At 44.9% G+C, this 19,816-nt stretch overlaps 2 protein-coding genes across 2 annotated transcripts in view; both read left to right on the forward strand.

Moving 5' to 3' along the window:
* The window catches only part of LOC112434174 (uncharacterized), a 100,104-nt gene that overhangs the window by 47,081 nt on the left and 33,207 nt on the right, over positions 1 to 19,816 (forward strand). The gene's annotated exons all lie outside the window — the stretch shown is intronic.
* Positions 12,128 to 19,816, forward strand: part of LOC143416064 (protein NLRC3-like) — a 14,784-nt gene continuing 7,095 nt past the window's right edge. Inside the window, exons 1-3 of the mRNA XM_076881435.1 lie at positions 12,128 to 13,995; positions 14,920 to 15,093; positions 15,736 to 15,909. Of these exons, the coding sequence (XP_076737550.1) occupies positions 12,128 to 13,995; positions 14,920 to 15,093; positions 15,736 to 15,909 (2,216 nt within the window). The remainder of the gene's footprint in view (positions 13,996 to 14,919; positions 15,094 to 15,735; positions 15,910 to 19,816) is intronic.

Here is a 19,816-nt window from a genome sequence, read left to right on the forward strand (position 1 = left end):
TATATATTAGCAATAGTATAGATATGTAAGTATATTACAGAAATGGGTCTATTATGGTATGTTATAATGTACACGGTATGAAGTATGTTGTGAATATTCTATAACTAAGTATGTACAGGCTGTAGTGAGTACAAGCTATGTACAGGCTATGAACAGGGTATAAATATGAAAAACTATACAGAATATGAAATAAATAACTTTACAGAAATCTGAGATATACAGCTATACAGAAATGGGAACTATGCAAGTTGTAAACAGTTGTAGGATTAAAGATTATTGAATGTACAGAATGATTATTTACACAGAGCTATGCAGTAGTGCAGTTAAGATAAGTGAGGGTGTAGATAGTTTCTACAGAGGCTGTATAAAGTGCTAGTGGTTGTGAGTGGTGGTTCAGTCCATGTTATTATTGTGTGTTTGAGGGTACAGTTGTCCATTGTGGGTGTGTGTATGTTCAGTCCATGAGTTTAACGTGGGTCAGATGCAGAGGTGTGGACTCGAGTCACATGACTTGGACTCGAGTCATTAATTTTATGACTTTAAACTTGACTTGAAAAAATGTTCTAAGACTTGTGACTTGACTTGGACTTTTACACCAATGACTTGGGACTTGAATTGGACTTGAACCGGTTTACTTGAAAAGACTTGATATTTTACCCCAAATATAAAAGTTAACATGCATATTATATAGAGATTGAAAATGTGACGTCATTCACGGGTAGAACCGCAAAGGATTCTGGGAACTCGTGGCAAGCGGCACTAGCGCACGCAGGCTTTCAATTAAAATCAGTTACACAGCGATAAAAAGAAACACAAAAATGGCAAGAAGCTGTTGTATCATTAACTGCAATAGCCGGTCGCATGACAGCCACGGGAAGCCGACGGGTAAAGAGATCGGTTGTTATCGGATTACGTCGTTGAAGAGAAATTGTTCGAGCCATGTTTCCGAAGTAACAAAGACGCGACTGGATTGCAGCCATTCAAAGATCAAATATAACGTCCCAGAACCCTCCAGCTCACAGGTTAGTCTGCTCCAAGCATTTACACGAAGGTCAGTGTTTTTTAGTAGTTAATACGTCATTTTCATAACATAATTGGTGATATAGGTTACAAGCAAGTCTGGCGCTGAACAGAAATTGTCGCGCTATGCTCCTTTATTTATTGTGCATAAATAGTAAATTGTCCTGACACAATATTGCGTTTCGCTTCTGTTATTATGGTACATTGACAAAAACATATACTTTTATTCACAGGATAAAACAGGTTTTTTGTATCACTAATTGCCCAGTACGATTACAGCATACAATATTATTGTCACTGCTACATTTCTGTGATGGGTACCAGAAATTATTTCCACTGCTAATTAATTACCGTTGAGCTCAAAGGTCCTATTAATAAACGGTTAACGAATGTGTATTTATGACGACAATTTGTGAGACTGGTAAACTTATGATACGTACGATGGTCTTTACTTTCTACACGGTGCATTTCAAGGTCCTGCACCCATCCGTCGGTAAACTGTACCTGGGCTTGTTGCAGTGACCTGAAGTTACTAAACTTCATGAGTGTATGCACTCACTCCAAGAACCGTATAATTATAAATATGCATATAAATATGCTACAATGAGATAGCTGACTTCATCTAACTAGCAAATGTTGTCCAGGCTACGTTGGTGATACAGTTTTTTTTAATGTGTATGATATTTTTGTCATGCGATTTTAAAGCTGGTCCTACAACCGCATCCAAGAATAACATGCAGCTTATCTCAGAACTGTCGGTGAAAATTATTCTTGGAGCTAAGTTTAATTGAGCTGCATTTTAAAGAGGTGCAATTTCACAATTTGTGTATATTTTCTACGTTCACTTTTGTCATGTGTTGAGAAAAACACAGATTTAAAATTACATGGTCTAATATTTACATTTAGCATATAACTGCAACATTATTTTTTCGTTGTTTTTTTTTTTAAAGACTCGAAAGGACTTGAAATTCAAAGTTTCAGACTTGTGACTTGACTCGGACTTTTACACCAGTGACTTGAGACTCGACTCTGACTTGCCTGACATTACTTGAGACTTGACTTGAGACTTGAGGATAAAGACTTGAGACTTACTTGAGACTTGCAAAACAATGACTTGGTCCCACCTCTGGTCAGATGTCAGGAGGCAGAGTTCAGGAGTCTGACAGCTGTGGGGAAGAAGCTGTTCCGGTACCTGGTGGTCTTAGTCCGGAGGCTCCTGTGGCGCCTCCCAGAGGGCAGGAGGGTGAAGAGTCCATGTGATGGGTGACTGGGGTCTTTGATGATTTTCCCAGCCCTTTTCAGACACCGCTTCCTGTAGATGTCTTTCATGGCAGGAAGTGGTGCTCCGGCGATGCACTGGGCAGTTTTCACGACCCTCTGCAACGCCTTCCGGTCCGAGGCAGAGCAGTTCCCGTACCAGACTGTTATACAGTTGGTCAGGATGCTCTCGATGGTGCAACGATAGAAGTTCACCAGGATGTCTGAGGACAGGTGGTTCTTCCTCAGAGTCCTCAAGAAGAAGAGGCGCTGGTGAGCCTTCTTGACCAGCTTGGAGCAGTTGGTCGTCCAGGTGAGATCCTCGGAGATGTGGACTCCCAGGAACTTGAAGCTGCTCACACGCTCCACAGCCGTCCCCTTAATGTGGATGGGTGGATGTGGGTCAGCATTCCTCCTGTAGTCCACGATGAGCTCCTTGGTCTTCTCGGTGTTAAGCAGCAGGTTGTTTGTGTCGCACCACTCAGCCAGACGATCCACCTCCTCCCTGTAGGCGGCCTCATCGTTGTCACTGATGAGGCCAATCACCGTGGTGTCATCTGCAAACTTAATGATGGTGTTGGAACCATCAGCAGGTCTGCAGTCGTGGGTGAAGAGGGAGTAGAGGAAAGGGCTCATCACACAGCCTTGTGGTACACCGGTGTTCATTGTGATGGTAGATGAACAGTGGTTATCCAGCCGGACATGTTGGGGGCGGTTGGTCAGGAAGTCCAGTAACCATTTGCAGATGAGGGAACTGATGCCCAGGTCTGTCAGTTTCCTGATGAGTTGTGAGGGGTGGATTGTATTGAATGCTGAACTGAAGTCTATAAACAGCATTCTGGCGTAGGTGTTGTTGTTGTCCAGGTGTGAGAGGACAGAGTGCAGTGCGATGGAGACTGCATCCTCTGTGCTCCTGTTCTAGCGGTATGCGAATTGGTGGGGGTCCAGGGTGGGGGGGAGACAGGATTTGAAGTGTGCTAGGACCAGTCGCTCTAAGCACTTAGTGATGATGGGGGTGAGTGCTACTGGGCGGTAGTCATTGAGGCAAGATGGGTTGGAGTTTTTGGGTATCGGGACGATGGAGGTGGATTTGAAGCAGGCCGGTACCACAGCGTGGGCCAAGGACAGGTTGAATATGTCTGTGAGCACTCCTGCAAGCTCCCCAGAACACGCTCTGAGAACACACCCGGGGATGCCATCGGGACCTGCAGCCTTGTGGACATTGATCCTGCTCAGCACCGCTCCTACATCGGTGGGGGAGAGAGTCAGAGGTTGGTGGTCTGGCGTCATGTCTGCTTTGGTTGTGGTTGTGGGGTTCCCTCGCTCAAAACGAGCATAAAAGTTGTTGAGCTCGTTGAGGAAGGAGACATCAGAGGATGCGGGGGAGGGTTTGGTGGTCCTGTAGTCTGTAATGGTCTGGAGTCCTTGCCACATGCGTCGGGGGTTGGAGTTGGAGAAGTGTTCTTCTACCTTCTTTTTGTAATGGTGTTTGGCTTTTTTGATGCCCTTCTTTAGATTAGCCCTGGCTGTACTGTAGGCGTGTGCATCTCCTGACCTAAAGGCGAATGGAAAAATGTGTTTTTAAAACCAGCCAATAGGAGCGTCTGTGGATATCAGCTGAGGCTGAACTCAGGAACACCATCACATATAAATACACAGAATTAAATCACTAGATAAAAGACGTCATTAAATAAGGATCAAATCAACATGTCAAAGGTCAGTCAGAAGAGGTGTGGTTAAACACTGGCAGTGCAGCGACCTAATGCAGTTTGGTTACCGCCACGGGAAAAGCCCCGCCCCCTCTGAGCCTCCGCTGTGTCCTCAGCACATCCAGGAGCAGCATGTCAGGACTTATTTTAAGTAAAATTTAAAGTGGAGCGACGGCAGGAGTCACACAGCAGTAACCAGCTCTGTCTGCCAGGGTCAAAGGTCAAACAAGTCCTGCAGCTGACCCACACACAGACTTACACTGATCCACAGAGAGTGATGAATCCACACATCACTCGGCTGGAGGAAGCTGGGTTTGTCACGGTCCTGGGTCGGGTCGACCCAGCATTTTGAGTTTCTTATGTTTTGGTTTATTTTTGCACTATGGATTGGTTATTCTCTGGTGATACTGTTTTGATTACAATTATATTCTGATTCTTTAGTTATCTGATGATGATGTTGATGACGATGATGACTATGTCTGGTTTAGGTTTTGTTATCTTGCCCTTATGTTTGGTTTAGGTTGCCTGTGCTTGGTCTTCTCTGCCCGTATGTCCCTCTGTTTGTCCATGACTTCATTATGCCTGTTTACGAGTCTGTCTCTGTCTGGCGTGTGCTTCCTGTCTTATTTTGTAGGTCTGTGTCCTTTGTCAGTGCGTTCAGCTTTGTGCTCTCCCTGTCTCGTCAGTGTAATCAACGTCAGCCGTGTCTCCCAGCTGTTTCCTCTTTGCTCCGTTCACCTCTTGTATTTAGTGTCTGTGTCTTCCCCTACTCGGTGTCGCATCGTTAACGTCTGTTCACCCTCACTTGCTGCGTGTTTAGGATTTCCAGTCCTCCTGCATCTCTGTTTAGAGTTTTGTTTGCTTTTGTGAGTTTTATTTTATCTTGATGTTCTGCTCCAGCAATAAAGCTGCATTTTCTGTCTAAACCTCGTGTCCTGAGAATCCTGCATTTTGGGTCCACCACTCCTGCCTGCCTGCCACACAGCCGACCATGACAGGGTTTCCACACCGTCCAATCAGAAACCAGTGTTGACACTGAGACCCGTCTCTGTAACAGGAAGTCCATGAACAGGCAGACCCTCTGCAGCAGGCTGACCTGTGACCTCTGAGACAGAGGGAGGAGTTTGTGTCAGCAGGGGGCGCTGCAGCATCGCCTGAGAGCTTTAAGAACAACAGCAATAAACAGGAAGTGAAAGTCACACTTCTGTTGGTGTTCGTTATCAGCAGACCTCCACCCTCTGCAGGAAGCTGAGATAAGAAGCAGCCAATCACAGAGCAGAGAGCATGTGACTTCCTGTTCCTGCTGTTACTGTGACAACAGCTCCTGGGACAGAGAGCAGCTTTCTAAAGAGGAAAGATGCTGCTGTCACCCCCGGGTGTCATGTGACCCGCCTGATGTACCGATTTAAGACTGTAAGAACAATAATAACATGTTTTAGTCAGGTGATCCATGCAGAGCAGATCCATGTGACCAAACACAGCTGGATCACATGTTTCCTCTCCTGGAAACAGAAAGCCTTCATGTATAAAGGCTCATGTACCCACTGAGCCCTGCTCTCAGATCTGTGAGGCTTTAACAAACAACAGTTTAAAGTCATGTTTAGCATCTTCTGTCAGTGTGGAAGGTCACACACTTTCCTGAGTGTTGAACCCTGAACTACTAGCTGTTCATGTCAGCCTGGACATAAATACAGACCTGCCTGCTGTCATAGACCCCAGCACTCACATGTTACTTATAAGTGACTCATATGTATGCATGTATATATTGTGTATATTGTGCTATTTCTTACTTAGTGTGTTGTGTCTTTGTTCCTGTTTGTGCTGCAGCACTGTAACCTAAATAATTTCCCCTGGGGATCAAAAAAGTATTCTGATTGTGATTAAATGAAAGCAGTCAGAGCAGAGGACGGTGATGTAAGGAATGGGATTTTAATCAGCCAGTCTCCTTTAACTCTCAGCATCACAAAGTAATGTGGTAACATCTGGACTGATGTGTTTACTGTCAGCTAGTTTAAATGCTGTAGGCTGCAGCCGCTGCTCTAACACTATAACTGTAACAGGGCTCAGTGCTGCTTCTAACAGTCTGAGCTGCTTCAGGCTTTATTTGTGAGGAGCACAGCAGCTTACAAACACGTGGCTGGGCCTGGACCCAAAGGAGTGTTTGTTAAAGCCTGCAGTGAATCCAGCAGCAGAATGATGGAAATGCAACACAGCAATGATGAAGAGGAGCAGCATTAAAGCCAAAGTCCAGTTCATACAGTTAGGTCCATAAATCAAATAAGGGAAAATAAAATGTTGTTGGATGCACCTGTCTGCAGCCTTAATGCTCTCTGGTCACTATGGTAACGCGTAAACATTTCTTTCAAAATAAGACACACGACTACAACACGGGAAAAGACCCAGGGAAACGAAGTTAACGATAAAAACCCTGAAAACCATTGTTGGATTTATATTTTATCATTTTAGTATTTAGTATTTATTTATTTATTGTCATTGTCAAGAACAATGAAATTGCGTTTGGGGCTTCCATACAACCCCCAAAAAAGAAGAAAATAATAAATACCCCTTAAAACCCAAGTGTACATATTTAACCCAGTGTGACTCCAATGCAATAAGACAATCCTTAGCAATAATGTTCGTAGAAATTCAGACAAAGACCTGAGAAACATTGTCATTGTTTTTGGGGAATATCTAACCATATATGCTTAGAGGTGTAGAACCAATTGTGTAATGATAGTAGTCTTTAAAGACTTTGTGTGACTCCAGAGTGTTCTGGCATTCACACCCACGTCCTGGGATCATGGGAGAGGTGCTACCTTCTTATTGTTTTGTGGTAGGATGTCTGTTTTAGTCTAAGTGCCTTTTGTTTAGATGAACTGCTGGACTTCCAGACCAGCAGGTTTAGGGAAGTCGTTTATGGGGTCACACTCTGACTCCACACACACACACACACACACACACACACACACACACACACACACACACACACACACACACACACACACACACACACCTACATAACATACAGACTGGTACCTTTGTTCACGTGTATGTTAATGAACCTATGTATATTCATGTAACCTCAATAAAAGAACAGTGTTACGAGGGAACGGACGAGAGCAACTGTGGTCAAGCGAAGGAACGGCATTGGTCCAGTTCTCTCCCGTGCACGAGAAACATAAAGAACTACTCGTGTCTTGGGTGAACCCATTGTGAGATCTAGCCCCACGCTATCATGTGATTTCCTGTGATCAAATGTCCCAGGATGTGAGTGGGCGTTAAGACGTCCATGTCCCTCTTCAAGCAACTTAAAGAAGTCCAGACGCTTTTCTTTCCAAGCTCCTTCAACAACATCATTCATAGAACAGCTTCCAGCTTCTTTTGCTCGGCTACAGTTTGGATGGATTTGCATTTAAAGATGCAACAAGACTAAAATGGTTAGGGTCAGGAGGTCAAAGGTCAGAGCTCCTGTGGGTCTGAGGGCGGCCTCACGCTGGAGAAGGATGAAGGAGTCTGACCTGAGCCAGTGTTTGACATGAACACATCAGCACTGCTGTCAGTGAGCCTAACGACAGCCGTTAGCATCATTTCAGTGTTTCAGTCATAAAAACACTTCCTGTCTCTGTGGTGGTTACAGTGACATCATGCAGTTTGTGCTTTGACCTCCAGAGGGCGACCAATCAGCACAGACAGAGAGCTCCATTCAAACTTTGCTGCCATCAGGAATAATTCTTCAAATATAATCATCAGTGTTTGAGCAGCTATGATATCAGGGACAATCTAGACATGTGTGACAATACTGAACATGTCACATGACACACCTCAAACATCATGTGATCCACTCTCAGTCTGCACTTTCATTCATGACTTCAACAGGTTGAAATGAGCTTTGAAGAAACATTCAGTGAAATAAATCTTTCATGGATTCATGTGAGCAGCAGATGAACTTTGTACCAACAACATCTTCAATAACAGAGTCTGAATGAAGCTCAGGTGTTGATGCTGCTCACTGATTGGACGCTTGGTTTCAGCTCTGCTCTCAGTCTTTACTGCACAGGTGAAGGTAGAAAGTGTGACTGGATCTATAGACTGGAAACAGAGAAACATGCTGAACATTTGAAGCTTTGCAGCAGAAATGTTCATGTTACAAATACAGCAGAGCTGATCTGGGATCAGTGTGTTCACACCTGCAGCTACAACAAGGTTTCATGTCTCCACACGTCAGCATGTGAACTTTACTCTGACTCAGTCTGAGCAGTCAGACGGCATATTTTTAAAGTTAACACATCAGCACACACAGAGCTGAGCCCCTCCCACCTGTGCTGAGTTTCAGGTGGAGCCCCGCCTCCTTCCAGGAAGCAGCTCACCTGTGTGTCCGTGTTTAGTGTCCAGGTGTGGAGTGGAGCTTGTTGTTGGTGTGTGAAGAAACTGTAAGTTTGCTTTGTTTCCTCCTTTAACAGTTTGTCTTTAGGAACTTTACTGTTTGTTCAGCTCGTGTTTGATTTCTTCACACAACAAACTGTGTGTGTTTGTATTTCCGGTCTCTCCATTAAAGTCAGTGTGTAATGTTTCCTGGCTAACATCAGCTGTGTGCAGCTTAGTTCAGCACAAATCTGCCGCTCCATAGTTCACGGTAACGGACTCACAGCTGGACCAACGAGGCCGAGTGTGTCCGCCACTCTGAGCTACGTTCGTGTTTGTGTACTTGTAGTTTGTACTTTGAGTTCACTCAGAGCCCACAGAGGACGCAGCGTACGTGATGACGTCACATCCCTTTACCTCCTTTACTGTCACTGTGATTAATATTTACACAGGAGACACCTGCAGAGCTCTGACGCTAAGCTAGCACACAGCATGCTAACGCTAAGCTAACACTAAGCTAACACTAAGAGTTCTTACAGACACGAGTTAAAAAGCTGCTTTTAGTGTGTGATCAGAGTCCAGGACTGATAGCAGAGCAGCTGATGGCAGCTTCCTCTGCCTCACACTGCTGTCTGACTGCATCCAGCTGACACTGAGATGAAGCAGGAAAGAAGCAGCTGATATTTGGACAGCACACATGATGAAAGGAGGATTTCAGCTGATGTGCACATGAATGATTTGTGTTTCCTCTGCAGGTAGAAAGTGTGTGTGAGCTGAATTGAGCAGCATGGATCAGTGTGAGGACAGAGAGGAGGGAGTCCCTCCCTCTAAAAGCACTCTGTGTGGGGAACATGAGAGTCAGACCAAAGCTCAGAGGTGAGATGACCATCTCTAACTGTCCATGACTCTTCTCCATGTCACAGCTCAGCACTCACATCACTGCTGCATCATTATTCACAGGAACCAGCCTGGACCTCCACCCAGCTCTGTGTCCTTACAGAGTGACTGGTCTAAAGGTGGTCTCGTTAATTTTAAAGTCCAGCCTGTGTCTGCTGCAATGAGGTGAGCAGTTAGCAACATGAACTCTTTGATTTAACTGCTTGATGTTGTTGGATATAAACTACAAACACGTCGTTCCCTCAGTCCCATTTAAACTGTCTTTTAAAACAAGCCTTTGGTTTCTAAACAACTGAAAACCCACTTCAGCAAACAGGAAGTGATCAGAGCGTCCGTCCACTTCCTGTCAGGCCCTGCAAACATTTCATATTGAAGAAAAGTAGCTGACATCTCACATTTTTACTCCACCACATTCAACCATTGTGACATTTTACAGCATGAAACTCTTGTCACATGACTCCTGTTATGTTATAGAGTCATGTGACCACCAGGGAGGGATTTGTATGGATGAAACACATTCAAATCAATCTGATTCATCAATGGAAACATTTTTGGTGTAAATGCAGCAACACTGAAAACGCTGAAGATAAAAACACAACAGATGAAATATGAACAAATCGAGGCTTTGAATACACGTGTGTGTGTTTGAGACACAGAGATAAATGGATTGTGTGTCTGTCCTATTGCTGCGTGAGGGTTTTATTGTAGATTTTGTGCGTGTACACTTTTGACCACGAAGGTGTTGAAAGGGCGTAAAACAGTTGGAGGCACCAGAGTGAACACTAGTGCTGTCAGTAGATTAAAACATGACTAATTAATGACACAATCTTCTGTCATTAATCCTGATTAATCACAATTACTTGATCAATAGCTGCAGTTACATTTTTGCAACTTTATATTTAAGCCTGTAACAGACGTTTACACCATATAATGAAGTCAATGCAGAATAAACACAAAGAATGTTAAACGCTTCAATTCAAAGAGACTTTGAATAGTTTTCAGTCTTTAACTCAGCTTCTCTGCTGTAAATACAACTTTGTAACAAACATATATACTAAAAGCTAAGTGTGCACTAATATATAATAATATATAATCTATGTTACTGCTGTTAATGAAAATGTTTAATCAGACTCATCACAGGGTTACTGTGGATTCATTTGGATTAATCACCATTAAACATCATTTTTAATGTAAACGAATCAAAGTTCATTTCATGAGCAAACAGACTCGAGAGAAAAGGGCAAATTTACACACTTAACATGTTTATTGAACATGTAAACATTGATTAACCTCCTGAATGAGCCGACCCCCACAGGGACAGTCCTGCATGCTAATGATGGGCTCTGCTCTGTACCTGCAGGATTCTGTCAGCCACAAACTCCTCAGCTGATCCTGAATCTGAGCCCATCTGTCAAACAATCATTTTCTTCACAGGTCTGTGGAGGTGGCACTGATCCTGCAGCAGTCTAACACTCTCTGTCACTCTTCTTCAAGTCTTTGACATGAGGAACCAAAACTATGTTATTAACAACACTAACAGGTCTGCAGTTTGTCCACTTGGCAGTTGTGTCATCAGTGCTTTGCATCGTTGTGATATTTTAAGCTGGAAGTGCTTCGGTGAAAAGAAAATTCCTTCTGTCACGATGTGCAGAATCCTTCATGTTGGTCGGCTGGTCCGTCTTGTTATTTTTTTAATGCTCAAACTTTCCATCGAGAGGTCAGTGTGTGTTTGTCATCTTCCATATTGAGCTGATTGGTTCAGCTGCCGTCACTAACAGATGTGCTGCACATCTGCACATGTGTTGAAGTGCGTTGATAGAAACATTTCAGGGATTTTGAGTCGTTCTGCTCTCCAGATGTGTCGTGTTAAAGGTTTTTATCATGTTAATCATGATAACAGATGAACCCCTAACCCTACATGTTAATTTTGACAGCACTGGTAAATCCTTTTTAATGTTCTTCTGTCAGATCATTGATTAGACTCGACTCCAAATACGAGACTCAGAAAACTCAAATGAAAACTCAAATCAAAGCAATGAGAAAAGGACTTCTTGTGTTAGAATGAAAACATATGGAAGTGGTCAGGTTTCAAACACTCGATGAATCTACTGCACAGTTACATTCAGGGACCTTTGGCCTCCTGAGAGCATTAGTTGATGGTTCATCACAGTTTTACCTTCCAGTGAGGGAATTTATCAGTTTGATGAAGTCTCAAAGTTTCCTCTGAGCTTCTGCAACATCATCACTTCCATCACTGATGAAAGAAAGTTCATAGAAATCTTCAGAATCTGAGAGTCTAAAACTTGACAAAGTTGATTCAGATGAAGTTATTTGAGCAGAAACTCCTGGATCTTTATCCTGTGTTGATCTAATCCTTCATGGTTCCTCCACAGAGTGGACCAGCAGAGCTCAGAGGTTCCCAGTGGTCAGTCTGCCCAGCAGCATCAAACACAGCTGGACTCCATATTTATGGTCTGTACATGTACAACAACTACTGTTACATCTGTTCTGTTCACAGTCATCTCCATGCTGCTCTTTGTAGACCAGTGGATCGTCACTGTGTCCAACATGGATCTGATGTTTGGCTCCATGATTTCAGTCTGATTGGCTCATTCATAAATATTCTGTTCCAGCTGCTGGAGGACAACATCATCACTTTTGTGAAGAACGAGCTGAAGAAGATCCAGAAGGTTCTGAGTCCAGGTTACCCAGAATGCTTAGAGAGTCAGAGGAGCAGCAGCAGAGAGGCATTTGTGAAGATCACAGTGGACTTCCTGAGGAGAATGAAGCAGGAGGAGCTGGCTGACCGTCTGCAGAGACGTAAGAGGATTTATCTAAAGATTTAAGCTGCTGGATAAATGAACATTTCCCAGAGATGGAAGATGGAGCAACATGTTTTAAAGATTAGTTCTTTTTGGAAATTGAGTGTTTATTTTTCTTCTCATTCAGAACTTCAAGCTGCTGTTTGTCATCGTAACCTTAAATCCACCCTGAAGAAGAAGTTCCAGTGTGTGTTTGAGGGCATCGCTAAAGCAGGAAGCCCAACCCTCCTGAATCAGATCTACACAGAGCTCTACATCACAGAGGGAGGGACTGCAGAGGTCAATGATGAACATGAGGTCAGACAGATTGAAACAGCATCCAGGAAACCAGACAGACCAGAAACAACCATCAGACAAGAAGACATCTTTAAAGCCTCACCTGGAAGAGATGAACCAATCAGAACAGTGCTGACAAAGGGAGTGGCTGGCATTGGGAAAACAGTCTTAACACAGAAATACAGCCTGGACTGGGCTGAAGACAAAGCCAACCAGCACATCCAGTTCATATTTCCATTCACTTTCAGAGAGCTGAATGTGCTGAAAGAGGAAGAGTTCAGCTTGGTGGGACTTGTTCATCACTTCTTTACTGAAACCAAAGAAGCAGGAATCTGCAGCTTTGAAGACTTCCAGGTTGTGTTCATCTTTGATGGTCTGGATGAGTGTCGACTTCCTCTGGACTTCCACAAAACTACAATCCTAACTGACCCTAGAAAGTCCACCTCAGTGGATGTGCTGCTGATAAACCTCATCAGGGGGAAACTGCTTCCCTCGGCTCGCCTCTGGATAACCACACGACCTGCAGCAGCCAATCAGATCCCTCCTGACTGTGTCGGCATGGTGACAGAGGTCAGAGGGTTCACTGACCCACAGAAGGAGGAGTACTTCAGGAAGAGATTCAGAGATGAGGAGCAGGCCAGCAGGATCATCTCCCACATCAAGACATCACGAAGCCTCCACATCATGTGTCACATCCCAGTCTTCTGCTGGATCACTGCTACAGTTCTGGAGGATGTGCTGGAAACCAGAGAGGGAGGACAGCTGCCCAACACCCTGACTGAGATGTACATCCACTTCCTGGTGGTTCAGGCCAAAGTGAAGAAGGTCAAGTATGATGGAGGAGCTGAGACAGATCCACACTGGAGTCCAGAGAGCAGGAAGATGATGAAGTCTCTGGGAAAACTGGCTTTTGATCAGCTGCAGAAAGGAAACCTGATCTTCTATGAATCAGACCTGACAGTGTGTGGCATCCATATCAGAGCAGCCTCAGTGTACTCAGGAGTGTTCACACAGATCTTTAAAGAGGAGAGAGGACTGTACCAGGACAAGGTGTTCTGCTTCATCCATCTGAGTGTTCAGGAGTTTCTGGCTGCTCTTCATGTCCATCTGACCTTCATCAACTCTGGACTCAATCTGCTGGAACAACAACAAACAACATCCAAGAAATCTAAATTATTTAACAAACTAAAACTTCAATCTCTCCACCAGAGTGCTGTGAACAAGGCCTTACAGAGTCCAAATGGACACCTGGACTTGTTCCTCCGCTTCCTCCTGGGTCTTTCACTGCAGACCAATCAGAGTCTCCTACGAGGTCTGCTGACACAGACAGGAAGTAGCTCACAGACCAATAGGAAAACAGTCCAGTATATCAAGAAGAAGCTCAGTGAGAATCTGTCTGCAGAGAAAAGCATCAATCTGATCCACTGTCTGAATGAACTGAATGATCGTTCTCTAGTGGAGGAGATCCAACAGTCCCTGAGATCAGGAAGTCTCTCCACAGATGAACTGTCTCCTGCTCAGTGGTCAGCTCTGGTCTTCATCTTACTGTCATCAGAAGAAGATCTGGATGTGTTTGACCTGAAGAAATACTCTGCTTCAGAGGAGGCTCTTCTGAGGCTGCTGCCAGTGGTCAAAGCCTCCAACAAGGCTCTGTGAGTAAATCTGTGATCATGTTTATTTTTAAAATGTTGATTAAAAGTGGTCATAGATTTCTTCCATGACAGATCCATGTCCTAAAACCATGAGCCAGCGTAGTTGTATAGTATAAAAGAAAAAAGGAGAACTTTTGACCACAATATTGTAACTTGAATGAACTTTTGATACAGCCTTTAAACATAAAATTTATGAACAGAATCAGTGACAAAGGGCAGCCCTGGTGGAGCCCATCACCCACTGGACTTATTACTATCCAACGTATTGCCGGCTATGCCAACCAAGCTCTTGCAATGGTTGTAAAAGGATCGAATGGCCCGTAGCAATGGCCATGAAATGTTTCTCAGTTTTATTATTTTCAGTCACATCTGTTTTTGATTATTAACTGAATATTTTAAAATTCAGGCTTTTTATGTTATACAAAACATCATATTTTCTTATGTCTTGTATTGATTCTGAAGGAATAGTTTTCATCAGTATCGCAGATACCAGCCTGAATTTTACTTTGTATTGGATCAGGAAGGAAATCAGTGGCATCACACATCACTTACAGCAACTTCAGTACCTCTTCATTTTAATAAACTGGGGGGAGGTGAACCAAGATTCAGTATGAGATAAAGAATTATTTTTAACTGTAAGGTTGGAGAAATCTGTTGTTGGAAATTGGAAGAACAGGTCATCTTAAAAATCACTGCATTGTAGTTTTATTCAGGCCCCTTCAATCTGTGATCGCTGTTGCTTTGCATTGTAAATGCTACTATTACAAAAGTCACAAATATTAGTGTATGTGTGTGTTGTTGGGTAATAAACCAAAAGAACAGAATCTACCAGCACCTCACTGATTTCTGCTTAAAAACAACAAAAACAGCAATAAAGCTCTGATTTGTTTGGTTGATCTTGTCTCCCTTCCCGCTTGATGTCAGACTGAGTGGTTGTAACCTGTCAGACAGAAGCTGTGAAGCTCTGTCCTCAGTCCTGAGCTCCCGGACCTCCCGTCTGACAGAGCTGGACCTGGGTAACAACAACCTGCAGGATTCAGGACTGAAGCTTCTGTCTGCTGGGATGAAGAGTCAATACTGCAAACTGGAAACGCTGAGGTCAGATCAAGCAATATCGATTTTTTTTTCATCAATTAACATCATTTAATCAATTTCATTTGGAAAAAATTAACATTGTGTGTATGTTTTGTTTTTTTAATGAATCCATGCAAGTCACAGTAAACTGCCACATTTGACTTTTGTAACATGAGGCAATAAGGATTCCAGCATGTCCTGGAAACATACATGCCAACCCTCCCGATTTTTCCGGGAGAATCCTGAATTTCAGTGCCCCTCCCGAAAATCTCCCGGAGCCACCATTCTCCTGGAATTCTCCTGATTTTCCACCAGGAAAACAAAATAGAAAAACCATATCCCAGAATTCATAGCGTGGCCCAGCCAATTCCAGTTTCCAACAATGGCTGCAGCTACTTAGTTTTAATATTGCTCTTATTACTCTTTCTGGGTCACAAAATAAACTTTTAACATATTTTCAGGCGAGAATGTCGTATGTTTTGTTTTTTTAATGAATCCATGCAAGTCACAGTAAACTGCCACATTTGTCTTTTGTAACATGAGGCAATAAGGATTCCAGCATGTCCTGAAACAGTGTTGAAGTATTGTAAATATAGTAGCTCCTCATGGCACCATGAATATACTTTAACACAAGTGTTTCATGTCTTCTTGTCATCCTTTCTTCAGACTGAGTGGCTGTAACCTGTCAGACAGAAGCTGTGAAGCTCTGTCCTCAGTCCTGAGCTCCCAGTCCTCCCGTCTGACAGAGCTGGATCTGGGTAACAACAACCTGCAGGATTCAGGACTGAAGCTTCTGTTTTCTGCAGTGGAGAGTCCAAAGTGTACACTTGGGATTCTCAGGTCAGGATTCAGTCTTTTCTGATGATGATTTTAAAACCTGAGTCAGGTCGATAAATGGCTTACTCATTTACAACAGACATGATTTGTTAAATCACCTTATATATGTGTGCTTAAGTTCTGTGCTGCTCTGATTTATTGCCCGTGCTGTCTTTCAGTTCAGCTTTGTCGAGTCTCTGGTAGGATTTCTTTTACATGACCTGTGTAAAAACAAAACAGGAAACATATTAAGCTGAAGTAAGATGCACAATTTGAAAAATGGGGCACAAAAAATGTTGCTGCTTTCTGGAAAGTGCGTCTAAGAAGACCCAATGGAGAAAGTGAAGAGAAAAATCAAAGATTAAGAAGAAGAAAATGGCAGAGGCAGTTTCTCTTGGACTGCCTGCAGATGGGGCGAGACTCTAGAAACAGGGATGATTGGAGAAAATGTAAAGAGGCCAGGAGATGAATACTCTGGTGTTCTGGGGATAGTTCAAGGTTCAAGGCTCTTTATTTGTCACATGCATAGTTATACAAGTATAACACACAGTGAAATGTAGCCTGACACGCTCCTCGACATGTGCAAAAATTGGGGGGGGGGGGGGGGGTGTAGAGGAAGAACATTATATATATATATATATATATATATATATATATATATATATATATAAACACCCAGCACGCCCCTGCGGGCGGTTTATCCTTCAAGCTCGGGTCCTCTACCAGAGGCCTGGGAGCTTGAGGGTCCTGCGCAGTATCTTAGCTGTTCCCAGGACTGCGCTCTTCTGGACAGAGATCTCCGATGTTATTCCCGGGATCTGCTGGAGCCACTCGCCTAGCTTGGGAGTCACCGCACCTAGTGCTCCGATTACCACGGGGACCACCGTTACCTTCACCCTCCACATCCTCTCGAGCTCTTCTCTGAGCCCTTGGTATTTCTCCATCTTCTCGTGTTCCTTCTTCCTGATATTGCTGTCATTCGGAACCACTACATCGATCACTACGGCCGTCTTCTTCTGTTTGTCTACCACCACTATGTCCGGTTGGTTAGCCACCACCATTTTGTCCGTCTGTATCTGGAAGTCCCACAGGATCTTAGCTCGGTCATTCTCCACCACCCTTGGGGGCATCTCCCATTTTGACCTCGGGACTTCCAGGTTATACTCGGCACAGATGTTCTAGTCCGGCATCTCCTGGTGTAGGTGTCCTGAAGCGGGGGGAGAGCAATCCTGCAGCAGCGTTCTGCTGTACGGATCACTCTCTGGAGAGCTTTTTGGTCCTTCACACAGCTGTTCCCGAACCACGATGTCATGTTCTCTGTGAGGATGCTCTCCACAGCGCCTGTATAGAAAATCCTGAGGATCTTTGGAGAGACCCTGAACTTCCTCAGTTGTCGTAGGTGATACAGGCGCTGCCTAGCCTTTTTGGTCTGGACCTGAATGTGGGCAGCCCATGTCAGGTCTGAGGAGATGTGGACACCAAGATACTTGAAGGACTGCACCCTCTCCACTGGAGCTCCATTGATGATAATGGGCTTGTAGTCTCTGTGCTGACCCCTTCTGAAGTCCACCACCAGCTCCTTTGTCTTGCTGATGTTCAGCTGGAGGTGGTTGTCCTGGCACCACGATGCCAGATTCTTCACTTCATCCATGTAGGCCGCCTCATCGTTGTTGGAGATGGCACCCAACACCACTGTGTCGTCAGCAAACTTCACAATGGTGTTGGAGCCATGGGTGGCCACACAGTCTGAAGTGTAGAGGGAGTAGAGCAGTGGCGAGAGGACACATCCCTGAGGTGCTCCTGTGTTGATGGTGATGCTGTTGGAGAAGCACCTGCCCACCCTCACCACCTGAGTTCTGCCAGTGAGGAAGTCCAACACCCATGCACACAGATGGCTGTTAAGTCCCAGATCCCTGAGCTTTGTGAACAGTCTGCAGGGCACTATTGTGTTAAACGCTGAACTGTAATCAACAAACAGCATTCGCACATAGTTACCCTGTTTCTTGTCCACGTGGCTGAGTGTGGTGTGTAGGACGTGGGCGATGGCATCCTCTGTGGATCTGTTGGATCTGTAGGCAAACTGCAGCGGATCTATGGTGTCTGGGATGGAGGAGGAGATGATGTTCTTCAGCAGCCTCTCAAACACCTTCATTACTACCGAGGTCAGTGCAACTGGCCGGTAATCGTTCAGGGATGAGGGTTTGCTGTTCTTGGGCACAGGGATGATGGTGGATCTTTTGAAGCATGTGGGGACCACAGACTTCACCAGGGACACGTTGAAGATGTAAGTGAACACACCTGCTAGCTGGTCAGCACAGCAGCGCAGCAGACGGCTGGTGATGCCGTCTGGCCCCGCCGCTTTCCTTGTGTTCACTCTCCTCAGTGCCGCTCGGACGTCATGCTCCGCGATGCTGGTCACCGGTCTCTCGCTGATGACGTCACTGTCCTCGGTAGTCAGGCGGTAGATAGCATTAGCCGCCTGGCTAACCTCGAAACGGGCGTAGAACCGATTCAGCTCGTTGGTGAATGCAGAGTCAGCGTTGATCGGCGCAGTGTCCCTGGCTTTGTAGTCCGTAATGGTGCATAGTCCGTGCCACATACTCCCTGGTGGAAGCGGGACTCCACACGTTCCCGGTACCGGCGTTTGGCATCTCTCACCGCGCGCCGCACGCCGTATGAGGCCGCTTTGTAGGCGCTCATATCGCCAGTGGCGAGACCCGCGTTGTAGGAGGCGGTCCTGGCGTTTTCTGCAGTGCGGATCGATCTGTCCATCCACAGTTTCTGGTTTGGGAATGTGGTGACTCTCACAGTGGGGATAATCTCCTCCGCTAGCATATTGACGAAGCCTACTGCTACTTCCGTAAACTCGTTGATGTCGACTGCGCATGCTCTGAACATGTCCCAGTCGACGTCGTTGAGTGCGTCCTGTAGCGTAGCTTCTGATTGGGCAGTCCACCGTTTCACCTCCCTCGTGGTCATGTCTTCCCTCCGTATGCTTTGTTTATACTGGGGAATGAGGAAGATGGCGTTGTGGTCAGACTTCCCAAAACCCGGGTGTGAGACAGCTTTGTAGCCCTGCTTGTATGGCGTGTAGCAGTGATCCAAAATCCGATCCCCTCTCGTTGGACACGAGACATGCTGGTAAAAGTTTGGCATGACTTGTCTGAGGTTCGCTTTGTTAAAGTCTCCTGCTACAATGAGGGCTGCGCTCGGGTCCTTGTTTTGAAGCGAGCTTAGCACATCATGTAATTCGGACAAAGCCATACCTGTGTCCGCTTGGTGTGGGATGTAGACCACCGTGGCGATGACTGAGGTGAACTCACGGGGCAGATAGAAAGGGCGGCACTTAATGCTCAGGAACTCCAGATATGGCGAGCAGCCGCTGGAGAGAGTAGAAATGCTCCTGGCATCACACCACTTTCTGTTTACCATGAAACACACTCCTCCACCTTTGGTTTTGTTCGACTCTGCCGTTCTGTCCGCGCGGAGCACAAAGAATGAATCCGACGGAGTTACGGCCTGGTCCGGCACGGTGGGGGTCAGCCATGTCTCCGTGAAGCACAGAATGTTGCAGTCCCTCATGTCACGTTGGAAGGTGACCCTTGCTCTTAGGTCATCGAGCTTGTTCTCCATGGATTGTACATTGGCCAGTAGGATACTGGGGCAAGTGGGGAACTAAAAACATGTGGACAGACTCATAATTAGGCCAAAGACACATTAAAGCAATTATTACAGGTTTAGAAACAGGGATGGATATGAAGGAGCTTAGCATGAATTTGCATTGAGGAAAGAATAGCAACGAGCATCAGAGGAAACAGTTAGGAAAACTAAGAGGATGTACTGGTTTATATTGTTATGAAATTAAGGGAAATAGTGTTAGCATTAGCTACTCACATTGTTAAAAAGTGTTAGCATTAGTGCATAATGCTAA

The sequence above is a fragment of the Maylandia zebra genome, unplaced genomic scaffold (genome assembly GCF_041146795.1).
Source record: "Maylandia zebra isolate NMK-2024a unplaced genomic scaffold, Mzebra_GT3a scaffold11, whole genome shotgun sequence".
In the NCBI taxonomy this organism is placed as follows: Eukaryota; Metazoa; Chordata; class Actinopteri; order Cichliformes; family Cichlidae; genus Maylandia; species Maylandia zebra.